Raw genomic sequence first — 11,810 nt, forward strand, 5'->3', positions numbered from 1 at the left:
ACGGTGAGGTAGCGGCCGTGGCGCGGGTCGCAGGCCGCCATCATGTTCTTGGCGTCGAACATCTGCTGGGTGAGCTCGGGCACGGTGAGGGCGCGGTACTGCTGGCTGCCGCGGGAGGTGAGCGGTGCGAAGCCGGGCATGAAGAAGTGCAACCGTGGGAAGGGCACCATGTTGACGGCCAGCTTGCGCAGGTCGGCGTTCAGCTGACCGGGGAATCGCAGGCAGGTGGTCACGCCAGACATTGTGAGCGACACCAGGTGGTTCAGGTCGCCGTATGTGGGTGTTGAGAGCTTGAGCGTGCGGAAGCAGATGTCGTAGAGAGCCTCGTTGTCAATGCAGTAGGTTTCGTCTGTGTTTTCGACGAGTTGGTGGACCGAGAGTGTGGCGTTGTAAGGTTCTACTACTGTGTCTGACACTTTGGGAGAGGGTACGACGGAATACGTGTTCATTATTCTATCGGGGTACTCCTCCCTGATCTTAGAAATAAGTAGTGTGCCCATGCCAGAGCCGGTGCCGCCACCGAGGGAGTGTGTGAGTTGGAAACCTTGCAGGCAGTCGCAGGACTCTGCTTCTTTGCGTACTACGTCAAGAACGGAGTCGACGAGCTCCGCGCCCTCTGTGTAGTGACCCTTAGCCCAGTTGTTACCGGCGCCGGACTGACCAAAGACGAAGTTGTCAGGCCGGAAGATCTGTCCGAAGGGTCCGGAGCGCACCGAGTCCATGGTGCCGGGCTCGAGGTCGACAAGGATGGCGCGCGGCACGTACTTGCCACCGGAGGCCTCATTGTAATAAACGTTGATGCGCTCCAGCTGCAGGTCTGAGTCGCCATGGTACGCGCCGGTAGGGTCGATGCCATGCTCGTCAGAGATGATCTCCCAGAACTGTAACAACGATGATCATATTACTATAAATTAAAGCGGTAGTGTTGCGCTGACGCAAGTCAATACTTGTTTCTACATTATGATGGCAAATGTAAAAAATCTTTCGCAATGAGTCATAAAGGGTTAAATAAGCTGACGTTCTTAAGGGATTCGAGTTTAAATAACACGTAACCACGCGAGGGTGGATCGCGTGATGTCTGAATCACCGGTTACCATAGTAATTGTGACCGAAACAGTAAAATATTAACATATTCACGAGGTCGCCTTATCAGGCTTTCTCCGATATCGATCGTAGCGAATTTATTATTTAAAATGACTCATAAGCTAACCGTTTACGGTCTGTTTTAAGATTGCAAGTTTCAGTACTATATAATCATTCCATATAAGGTGACATACAAAGAATCTTGCTTTATAGGTCGCGATATCGTCAGACCTGCCAAAATTGGCAACGCCAACACACGCCTTACGACCCGTATTAAAATGAATTTGAATGTCGAATAAATGGTTAACGTAGCAAGGTGTTCGCGATAATATCAAATACTTCGCCGATATACGATAGATTTTATCGATACGAGATAAATTGGAAGTACAGTTAACTTTCCGTTCGCGGTACTGTTCTTTCTTCGTGATCCATTATAAAGACAAGACTTATCTTTGGATTGAACACAATCGGCCACTTTAAAAAACAATTCTTTGATTATGTGTACTGTTAATTATAATTGACGTTTTATATTTAGTGTTCAATGCAATTAAAATAACTATCTTTAAATTAGAACTTAGACTAGGTACTTTAAGTATAACAATAAAATAAAATATAGAATTATCAATTTTTCATCGTGTTTGTCTTAAGATTATTTATTTTTAGTCATTACGTATGAGATATGTAAAGTGGTCTAGATACTAGCATAACGCACTTTATCAGTACTGTGCATTTCTCACGTAGACACTTAATGATCGTCTGTATGAACACTTATTTATAAATAAAATAGGTGTCGTTTGCGACACCGTCATCGCGGAATTAAAGAAGTCTCCTTTCAAATTATATCTGTGTCAAATTAAGACCTTAAAACAAACATCCATCCATGTAAAATATTCGCATTTATAATATGGCTTAAGTTTGATTGATTAAGCTTAGAATGTTAATGGTTGGGGAAAATTTTATCGATGACGCAATGAATATTTTCTCGCAAATTTTGTGCTAGTCGCCGTGAAAATATGTATTATCCTTGGTTTCAATCCAAAATTAAACAAATAGGGACGTCAAATTCCAATATGGCTGTCGTTTGGATATTTCAGTTTTTAATTTTTTGGTTAAAATTTTGAGATAAGTAAAGTAATATTGAAGAATAAGGTGTTTTTACTAGACATTTTTAAACCGGTATAAACTGGGTTCATCAATTAAGGAACAATTATGAACGTTTTTATCCTAAGTATTCGAATCTACTATTTAGTAAGAAGCGATCGCTAATTCTTTGCTTGGCAAAGGCCCAAATATCTGGAGATCGTCGTTTTTACAATGTTATTGGTATGGACAGTATAATTTGATGTATAAGATGAAAAAAATTACGATATGTTTAGTACCGACATTTTGGTTTCAGAAACCAACGATTAATCTGAGATCGTAGAAGCATTTTGAAAAGTTTCATACTAGTAAAGAATTTTTTGGTAACCTGAAAATGTAATTTAAACAGTGATAAGCACAAATGAGAAATGCCCTAACATCGACTATTTTTCGACGATTGATCATCACAATGGGTAGGTAATCAAATTCCTCGACTGTAAATTGTTGGATATTTGTTATGTATTAAAATGTTGTATGTAATTCGATAAGCATGTTGGTGTTGTGGTTTAAAACTATTTGTTGCGGCAAGCCGAGTTACGTTGCTGAATGTTGTCATGAATTGTTATTTATATACTTACCCTTATTTATATAGCATATACATATCCTTAGCAACTCTTTTATACTGAATATTTTTAAATTAATCTTCCTAACTGCGTTCAAATGAATTTAGTATCAAATAATATGTTATTTTTTAATATTGAAAAACTGACGAGTTTTATTCATCTCGATGCATGCTGGCTTAGTTAGGACTAATGATTCAGTTATTTGACGTTATTAATTGTTTCCGTTTAATTTAAATTGTGACACATTCAACTTATTTAGTTACAGTTTTAAAAAGTACTATACTAAGGTATTTCTTTTTATGCAAATACTGGATTTTGTTGAAAAAAAAACTTACATATTTTTTAATCTCTAGTAATTGCGTTAAAAGTGAAAGTATTAATCGTATTTAGAAAGTTCTACAGCATTGGAATAAGCTTTATAGATATTCATAAAGAATATTTTTATTTATAATTTAAATGTTGAATCTTGACAATTTTTTAAGCTAATTACAAAAGCTTGAAGTGTTTAACCGACTTTCAGCTTCTTTTGCAAGTCACTGCTTTCCAACAGCAATCTTTAATGAGTAAAAGACCGATAAAGTGATGAATTTCTATTTCGGAATTATGTTTAATTTCTGTAATTTGTAAAAGTAAAGTAAGTACATAATGTATAAATAACTAAAGGTTTTGTTATATATTTTTAATTTTATCTCGTAGTAATCTTCAAATTATCCAGAGTCGAAGATTTGTATTATTATAATTTATTTTATATTTAAATTTAAAACACTGCATTGCATGTATTGTTCCTTCTTAACTTTTTCTTACAACGCCCTACTTTCTTGTCGGCGATAAACAACTGTCAGTCATAAAGCCAGTTTTACACTGAAGTTTCGTCATAAACCGTTCAGTTTCGTGTAAACTAGGCTTATTTTAGCCAATGCGGAAGAAAATTGCGGTCAACGAACTGCACACGTCTTCCTTCCTATCCGTTATTATTAACATAATGTACATTTTGCTATAATCTTTTTTTTCTGTACAACAGAGAAAAACTGTACTGATTGTAATCAATAATTTACATAGACATTTCCGCATAAGCAAGTTTTATTAAGATTTACATTATTAAACGGTATAATATATTTCGATTTTTTTTTTATTCGAAAATGGCTTAAGTTTCTGTCTTAATGCCAGTCTCATATTTTAAAGAAACCTTATTATTAGTAAAAACGTATATTTCATCATTACAAATTGACTGGTTATTTAAATGAAATTAAATATTTAAACATGATAAAAAAATTAACAATGAACCATATTTTACCTGCGCTGGCTGGCCTTCCGGCCATATGGTCTATTCCGTTATTTTTTTTCCTCAACTCGAATTTCGAACAGTATAAAAGACGGCCTCTGATTGGTCGACCCTTATCATAGGACGCCAACTGTGGCCTTGGGTTCGGTTTAAAAAACCGTGCCCTTTGTCAACGGTTTTTCATGGAATAACAAAGAGACGATTTGAATAGTTTTTTTTTAAATAGGGTTAAATACAAAAGATGAGTCGTTAATTGAAATGTAGTTAAATTTATGCCTAGATATAAAATCTCATACGAGCAATCTTTTAGTGCAGTACGTGAAAAAATACGTACGGAAATGTGAAATTAGGCCCGTGGAATGGCAAATGGCGACAAAACACGTGGAACTAGTCGCACGAACCGACTCGCACCATCCGATCGATACGAACTAGGCGGGGTCGCTCATCGCAATTTACAACAATTGCCAATAAATTCCTTACGATTAACGTAATTTGACGTATTATCAAACATATTCGACGCGAACTAACCTTAATTATTTAGCATTGCAATCTTATCGACTAATTATTACACCATCAATTTAGTTATGTATTGTAATATATAAGTATAAAAAAAGATAGTTTGATTCGAAATATTTTGAAAAAAGAACGGAACATATAAAATTGAGCCAGTTTTTTTATCGCGACAGTGGCGTCACAAAATGCCGGCTGCAGATTCTCAGACGGGGTGAACGAAACGTTAAATCAAACAAAAGAAAGACGATAATTACCTTAGCGCCAATCTGGTTGCCGCACTGACCAGCCTGGATGTGTACGATTTCCCTCATTTTGTATGTGAACTTATTAAATTACTTAACACTACTATATTTTTTTCTGCTCCGCACGCACCACGTACTACCGTGGTTACTTGAAGAATAATCTTGTTCCGTTTCGACTCGACGACGAAACCAATGGTCGACGTAGTGATGTAACAAAATCCCCTCCCACCTTATCGATAAAATTTGTCGCATTGCGACATTACCAGTGGTTGCCATGAAGTGTTTGGACGTTTACATTGTATTGTGAAAATATTTTATGGTTTTTGATACAAAGAATTATTGCGTACTAACATACTCGCTAAAATATACCAAATAAAACGTTTACGATATCTTTGAAGATTGTAAGAACTATGATTGTTTTACGCTAAACAAAAAGAAAAGCTTGACTTAGCTATGTATACGCTAATATTTAAAAGAGAAGGTTTGAAACTCAACAACTTCTGAATTTTGATTAATTATTTTCCATTAGAAAGCTACATTATTAGCGAGTAATAGGCTATTACTAGATTTTACTTTCGCTCGGTCGAAGTCACAGGCAAAAGCTATAATTAATATTTTTAACAATAATTGAAGGTTTACTTTACATAAAATTTTAATGTGCTTTGTATTGTAACTTGACTACTATTCTAAAACATTTTCCAGAAATGAGGTCAAACCTAACGGATTCCTTACCAAATCAAAATTATATGGAAAGTTCTTGTAACTAAAATAAAAATAGAATCATAGTATTGTTCTGATGTTAACAATTGTACATTACAAATTTCATGTCATAAACAATTTTTAAACTTTTCTTATCGATATTACGGAGTACATCCCTTTATTTTGCTGCTACGTTGTGATTGGTTGACGCTCGCATACTTTCTACAGTGCTGCCAACAGATGAAATCAATAAAGCCGGCGTCATCGTTTTATAACTCATTTATTTTTATTTAAAAATATTATAATATACGTTTCTGAATATGTATCTTAATTTAAAGGAAGCTTATTTCAAGTAGAACAATTTTATTTCAAAGCGTAAATACTTTCAATGAAGTATTTATTGGACCAGGTGTGTTTTTGCCGTTATATTGGTACTTGCAGCCGGCCGGCATTGGAGGATGACTCGGTTTGGTATTGATATTTTTTCGTGTAATAAAAAATGTATAGCTATTATTGAAATTCAACCATTTTGCAAAGTTAATGTTTTTCTAACACATAACAAAAAACTATGTAACATTTCGTAATACTAAAAAAACTTTCTTATCTATTACTAACGATACATTATTTAGTAAATTTTATTTATATTTAAGTTACGATAAAATGCTTATTTATAATTTTGCCTGATTTGCATTTTGCAATTTCAGCAGATCATTAGCACAGTAAATCAACGCTGGCATACAACTGGCATAATGCATATACTAACTGGCGCCAGTGAGATAAAAAAGTAATAAGCCAGCGCTACTGTCCTGCTGTACTGGCATAATGGCATAAACCAGGCATTATGCATAAGTTCTTATAACTATCTTGATTTAAAGTTGTTCGATTGGGTATGGGCTTTGTGCATTTTGGTAGGTCCTTTTTATTACCGTTTTTATCTTAAAATTTCTATATCCAGACGATAGGATCAAAAACAATCTGGATCCATTTATAAACATGTTTTTTTTTATGTTTTTAGTAACAAACTAGTTTTATAACATTAATCGTCAATATTTCCTTAACATTTAAGCAAAAAACTTACTAAATCATTATAACTTTACTACACATACTTAAATCAATAGCTGTTTTTTTTTAAATGCAGACGAGCAGTGAAACCCTTGATTAAAAAAGGTCACCAATGCCATGGACAACAACACCTAAGGAACCATAATGTCGGCCTTAGAGAAGGTTCTAGAAAGACCCTAGTTGTAAATGTTTGAAAATACCTCTTCTCAATTAATTAGGAAAGGAAATGTAAGAAATAGGATATAAAAGTAGTTTTTTAATCCGAACAGCTAACTACTAGATTTAATTGCTGACGTACATGTGAGAAATATAATGTAAATTTTCTACTATTTGACAAATATAGTTTGTTATATAGAAAACCATCTTAAAAATTTAAAAAAAATCGCCAAAGAAGAGAAATCAATGTTTTTCATCGTTCTTTATTAGTTCTACCTAATTGATTATTGATTAGTGGCTTGAACATGGTGTAAACTGTAATTTTTTCACCACGTGCGCAGTTTTATGCCCGCGTATTAGCAATATGGCGGCTACAGACAATTTTGTAGCTGTATTTTCGACGGGCTTCGGGATCAATACTGAATAAAGGCGGCTCGGTAAGTATGGATAGAGACTTGATTACTTAAATGAAATAACCTCTATAAATGGACTGGCTATAAGAAGAAGTATTTGTGCCTATTTGATTTTCGACATTTTGGCGCTTTTGGTAGCGGTTTGTAGCGGTGGTATGGATTCGAACCAAAAAGTAGATAAAATTAACTGTCACATAACATCAATAGGTGCATTTAAGTCGGTGTGAATCAAAAACTTCTTTTAATTTTGTCGATATTTGTTATATAATGTGTTTAGTAATTAAAATTTCGGTGCTCTTGGCTTAAAGATAGTGCCAACTTTGCATATCTTTTTTTAATAAAAATCTTAATTTTCTTTAAGATTTTAATAAACCGTATTTTTTTTATTTTGTATACTGTCATATATAAGCAAGAATTGGCAATTACGTCATTCTAATTATTATTCTTGACCTGCATATTAATTATCAAGGTCGTTTTTCATTAAAAACAGTTACATCCGATAATAATTCGTGAGAAGATTAACTTAAAAGATTGTAGATAAACTGCTTGAAGTCTGGGTTACATTTTTTACAAGACACGGTAACAAATTAAAAGATGATGCACTTAATATGACGAAGAATGTTATAAAAAATAACTATTGTATTTAAATATAACGCTTACATCATTGATCCATCCCAATTTTTTGGCAAGAGCTGGATGAAAGTGGCCGAGGATCGTGCTCAATGGCGTGCCATGGGAGAGGCCTATGTCCAGCAGTGGATTAATAAAGGCTGATGATGATGATGATTCATTCATTTTGTTATTACCCAAATATTTATATAATTTTCAATCTTAAATCAGCAGAAATACACGTGTAAAACATCTTACATCATATTTTCTACATGTATGTAGGAATTAGAAGTTTATGATTTTATAAAACATAAATATTGAATGCATTTCTACGAAAAATCTTATCTAACATTTCTGATAGTGTAATCGCGGAAGTTATCCATCTCTTGATAAAGTGCAATCATAAACCGGTTGATAAAATGCAACCACAGTCACAATATACAAGCAGTTGTTGAAAAAAAAAACAATAATCCTGACTAACTTTAACACAAATACACTCCGACGAAAAATACGGTTCGTATAACACCTTATTGGTCCAAATAAGGTTATTAGTAATTCAGTCATACATATATACAAGCCAAACGCATCACCGTCTTGTTTTTTCTGAATTTCAATTTAAGAAATCAAAAGTCCATCTCCATATTAACGTAGCTACGCCTTTGCGGTCCAAAAGTCCGCATTATCACGGGCGTGTCTCGTTACCAAGCGCCAGGCTGCTGCAAAATTCTCTGCGAACATTCAATATATACATACATAAAAGTCAAACATGATGCCTTTTTTTTGCAACAAAACGAGTGCATGTTAAAATCGAAAGTGGATTCACTGTAATGGTTTAAACATTTGCATCGAAATTTCCGAAAACAAGAAAGAAACGAGGTCATTTTGTTGGAAGATGCATGGGTAATAGTTTTAGTAATACTTAGTTTATGACTTCAGCATAAATTCATGCCCTTATGGGCGAAAAAATAGGTCCGGAAAGTGCCTGACATGTTTCTCTGATTTCACTCTCATAAATTTAAAAGAAAAAGATAAATATTATCTGTGTTACTTTAACAGTCACTTAGAGTAGATTTCTCATGTTAAATCTACATTTAGTGGTCAATATTAGAAGACTAAGAATGCTAAAGAATATTGAATGAACTAAAACACGAACTCACAAATGGATATTACAATTTTTAGAAAGAATTCGCATCAGAAATACTATATTGTATAAGTAAACTAACCTAAAATGCTTAAAATGGTTTGGAATTTTAGTAATTACTAGTAAATAGCTTTGAGTTTCATTCACCCTATAACAGTGTAAATAGGTTAGTTAGTTTTAGCGGTCGTTACCCGACTTCGTCTGTGATTAAGTCGTTAAACAATTGTGCCATTGACGTCAACCATGTTTGACATTAGAAGGTTTTAATCCCACCTTTTTAGACAACGAAAATAATTATTTTAATACTAGATTAACTGTAGCTTGCGACTTCGTGATATTATAAAAAGAAAAATAGGCTCATATGTTATAGATCTTGGCAAATATTACTATTTAAAAATTCTGTCTCGTTTCTTTTACGGTCAATTTAATTATATAAAAATATAATTTTTCTTTCGTAATTAGTAAATTCTGGTGTCGATTTTCAGAAAAATAATTACCATCATCATTTTAAAGTACGTATTTTATTTTTATTAATTTAAATGCTAGCATGTGTAAAGAAAGTAAATTAAGTATGAGTACAAAGTTGCAACGACACAGATCTCATCAGACGACGACAAGATGGCGCCAAAGCTGCGCGAAATTCGCAACGCGACGCGATTACATTGAAGACATTCGAACATTTTAGACACGGCCATCAACATATTAATACTCGAAGTGATAACTTTGTACCTCTTTAAGATAATTGTGACGGAGAAATATGTACTTTTAACACAGTTAAAATTATTGTAGATAATGAAGTACAGAAAGCTGGTTTTTTTTTAGAATATAATGAAATCTTTGGTTATAAATTATTATCGATTTTCGACCAATAGGCAGTCCCTACTATAATAAATATTTTTTTTTATCTCATCCAATTCTTCCATACCTTCCTTTATACACAGCTAAGGAATTGGTCTATCTGGTCTATAGCTTTTAATGTTTCATGGGTAACATATATGTACTTACCAGTTTTCCGTTAATACTTATGAAACTAGATTTATACCTACTCCCCAAACATTTACAGCAACAGCACTTAAACTTCAGTCCTTATACTTTAATCATAAACTTAAAAAGTTTATTTTTGGTTGGCCTGTCTTAATTTGCATATATCTGTATCGTAACCATATGTTCATTGTCCGGATGACTGTACAAAGTTTATAATAAGCGAATTGAAATTACTTTCATTTCAATATGGCGTCGCGCCCACACTAAAAATGTTTGTTAAACTCGGTTCAGTGTGGTCCACTTTCTACGGATACCAAAATCCCTTTTAAATGTATTCAATAAATCTTAAGACGAATGTCACTATAACTTTTAGCAACTGTTGCATGTCACTTCGAAAATAATTGGTAATTTTATATTAAATAGCTGTCGCCCGCATATCCGTGCGCGTGAAATTAAAAACAATAATAATTAGTAGTCTATGTTTTCTACCAGACTATGTTCTATATGCCAAATTTCATCGAGATCCGATCAGTCGTTCAGAAGATACCTTCAAACAATAATCCATCCATTTAAATATTCGCATTTATAATATTAGTAAGATATCTTTCGAGTCAATTTCAAAGAAACCATTTGATTTAAATGACAGATAATGATTACAGATTATAATCAAGCGTGGGTAAACATTACCACAGAGTAGATAGTGGGCGGAGAGGTCGTAGAAAAGTGTCGTACTCAATTTATCGAAGGTTCTTCCTTGCTGACGTGGATAAGAAATCATTGTTTGCAATCTAAACTCCATACGGAGCTTTTATTAAGATTGACGTAGTCTTGAGGAATCGTGTCATTTAGTCTCCTTCCTAGGACTTTTAGTCGTGTTACTAAGTTCACAAGATATAGTTAGTTTTTATATTAAATATAATTAGATATTATATTAGCACCGCAATAGGCGTGTAGCCACACGATGGAACAGGAGAATCATTTCTATCTAAGCCAAATAGAATCTGACCCATATTATAATCGACAAACATTAGCTTTCTTTTAGTTATTTTTCGTATTAAAAAAAACTATTCTAATGCTAAAAGTGTTCTATTCAATGCCAAATGTGTTCTTTAATAATACAATCATGAATAATATTGTTAATATCATAAGATTTATATTAATTTGTTAAATTGGTATAAATTCTTCCATATGTGGGACAAAACGTCCGCCATTTTGTCATTGCAAGCTAATGACGTTTCACGTGATCTAAATACTTGAAACTCGCGCCATCCGAATGACATAAGCGTTTGTTTACGAGAATTTAAGACCTGACATCACTCCGTTATCTAAAAACCAATTTGTGGTGAACCTTGCCGGCCTCTTTTCCATTGGTAATTTACTACTCACAAAGGATTTATTGTGCGTGGACGGAGGCCATTGATGACCGGTCGTTAGTAAGTGCATTTCTAAATATAGAACCAAGGTAGATAAGCCTACGGTCAGCATATGGTCGTAACACAGATAATATATGTAATTAAATGATGGATAACATACATTTGCAGTTATAAATTTATAAACATGAATATTCGTATTAATTTTTTTCTGTCAGAATTTTTTGTTGTTTCGTGACAAAATTTAAACAATGTTTTTCAAACGTATAAAATATACCTGAGTTTATCTTATCTCATAAGAATTGTTTAACATTTTGTTTTGTAACTGTTCAAGGTTATTTTAATAAAATTGTTACCTATTTCCTTAAATTACTATTTCCTATTTTGATTTTAAAGACTAATAGATAATTTTAATGTGCTAAATCAATAAGTTAAAGTACAGTTCTGTATATCAAAATATTTCATTATAATAATATGTAATTAGATCACAGATTCAACATAAAGCAGAAAACCTATTTTGTGCTTCCCAAAACAAGGCTTTGTCAAAAAAATT

General features: G+C 33.5%; 1 protein-coding gene across 1 annotated transcript in view; it reads right to left on the reverse strand.

The window, feature by feature from the left end:
- Positions 1 to 4,996, reverse strand: part of LOC106116117 (tubulin beta-1 chain-like) — a 6,209-nt gene extending 1,213 nt beyond the window's left edge. Inside the window, exons 1-2 of the mRNA XM_013309857.1 lie at positions 4,836 to 4,996; positions 3 to 881 (exon numbers count right to left, since the gene is read on the reverse strand). Of these exons, the coding sequence (XP_013165311.1) occupies positions 3 to 881; positions 4,836 to 4,892 (936 nt within the window). The 5' untranslated portion in view covers positions 4,893 to 4,996. The remainder of the gene's footprint in view (positions 1 to 2; positions 882 to 4,835) is intronic.
- Positions 4,997 to 11,810: the final 6,814 nt, after the last annotated feature.

The sequence above is a fragment of the Papilio xuthus genome, unplaced genomic scaffold, assembly GCF_000836235.2.
Source record: "Papilio xuthus unplaced genomic scaffold, Pxut_1.1 DF827756.1, whole genome shotgun sequence".
NCBI classification, from domain to species: domain Eukaryota; kingdom Metazoa; phylum Arthropoda; class Insecta; order Lepidoptera; family Papilionidae; genus Papilio; species Papilio xuthus.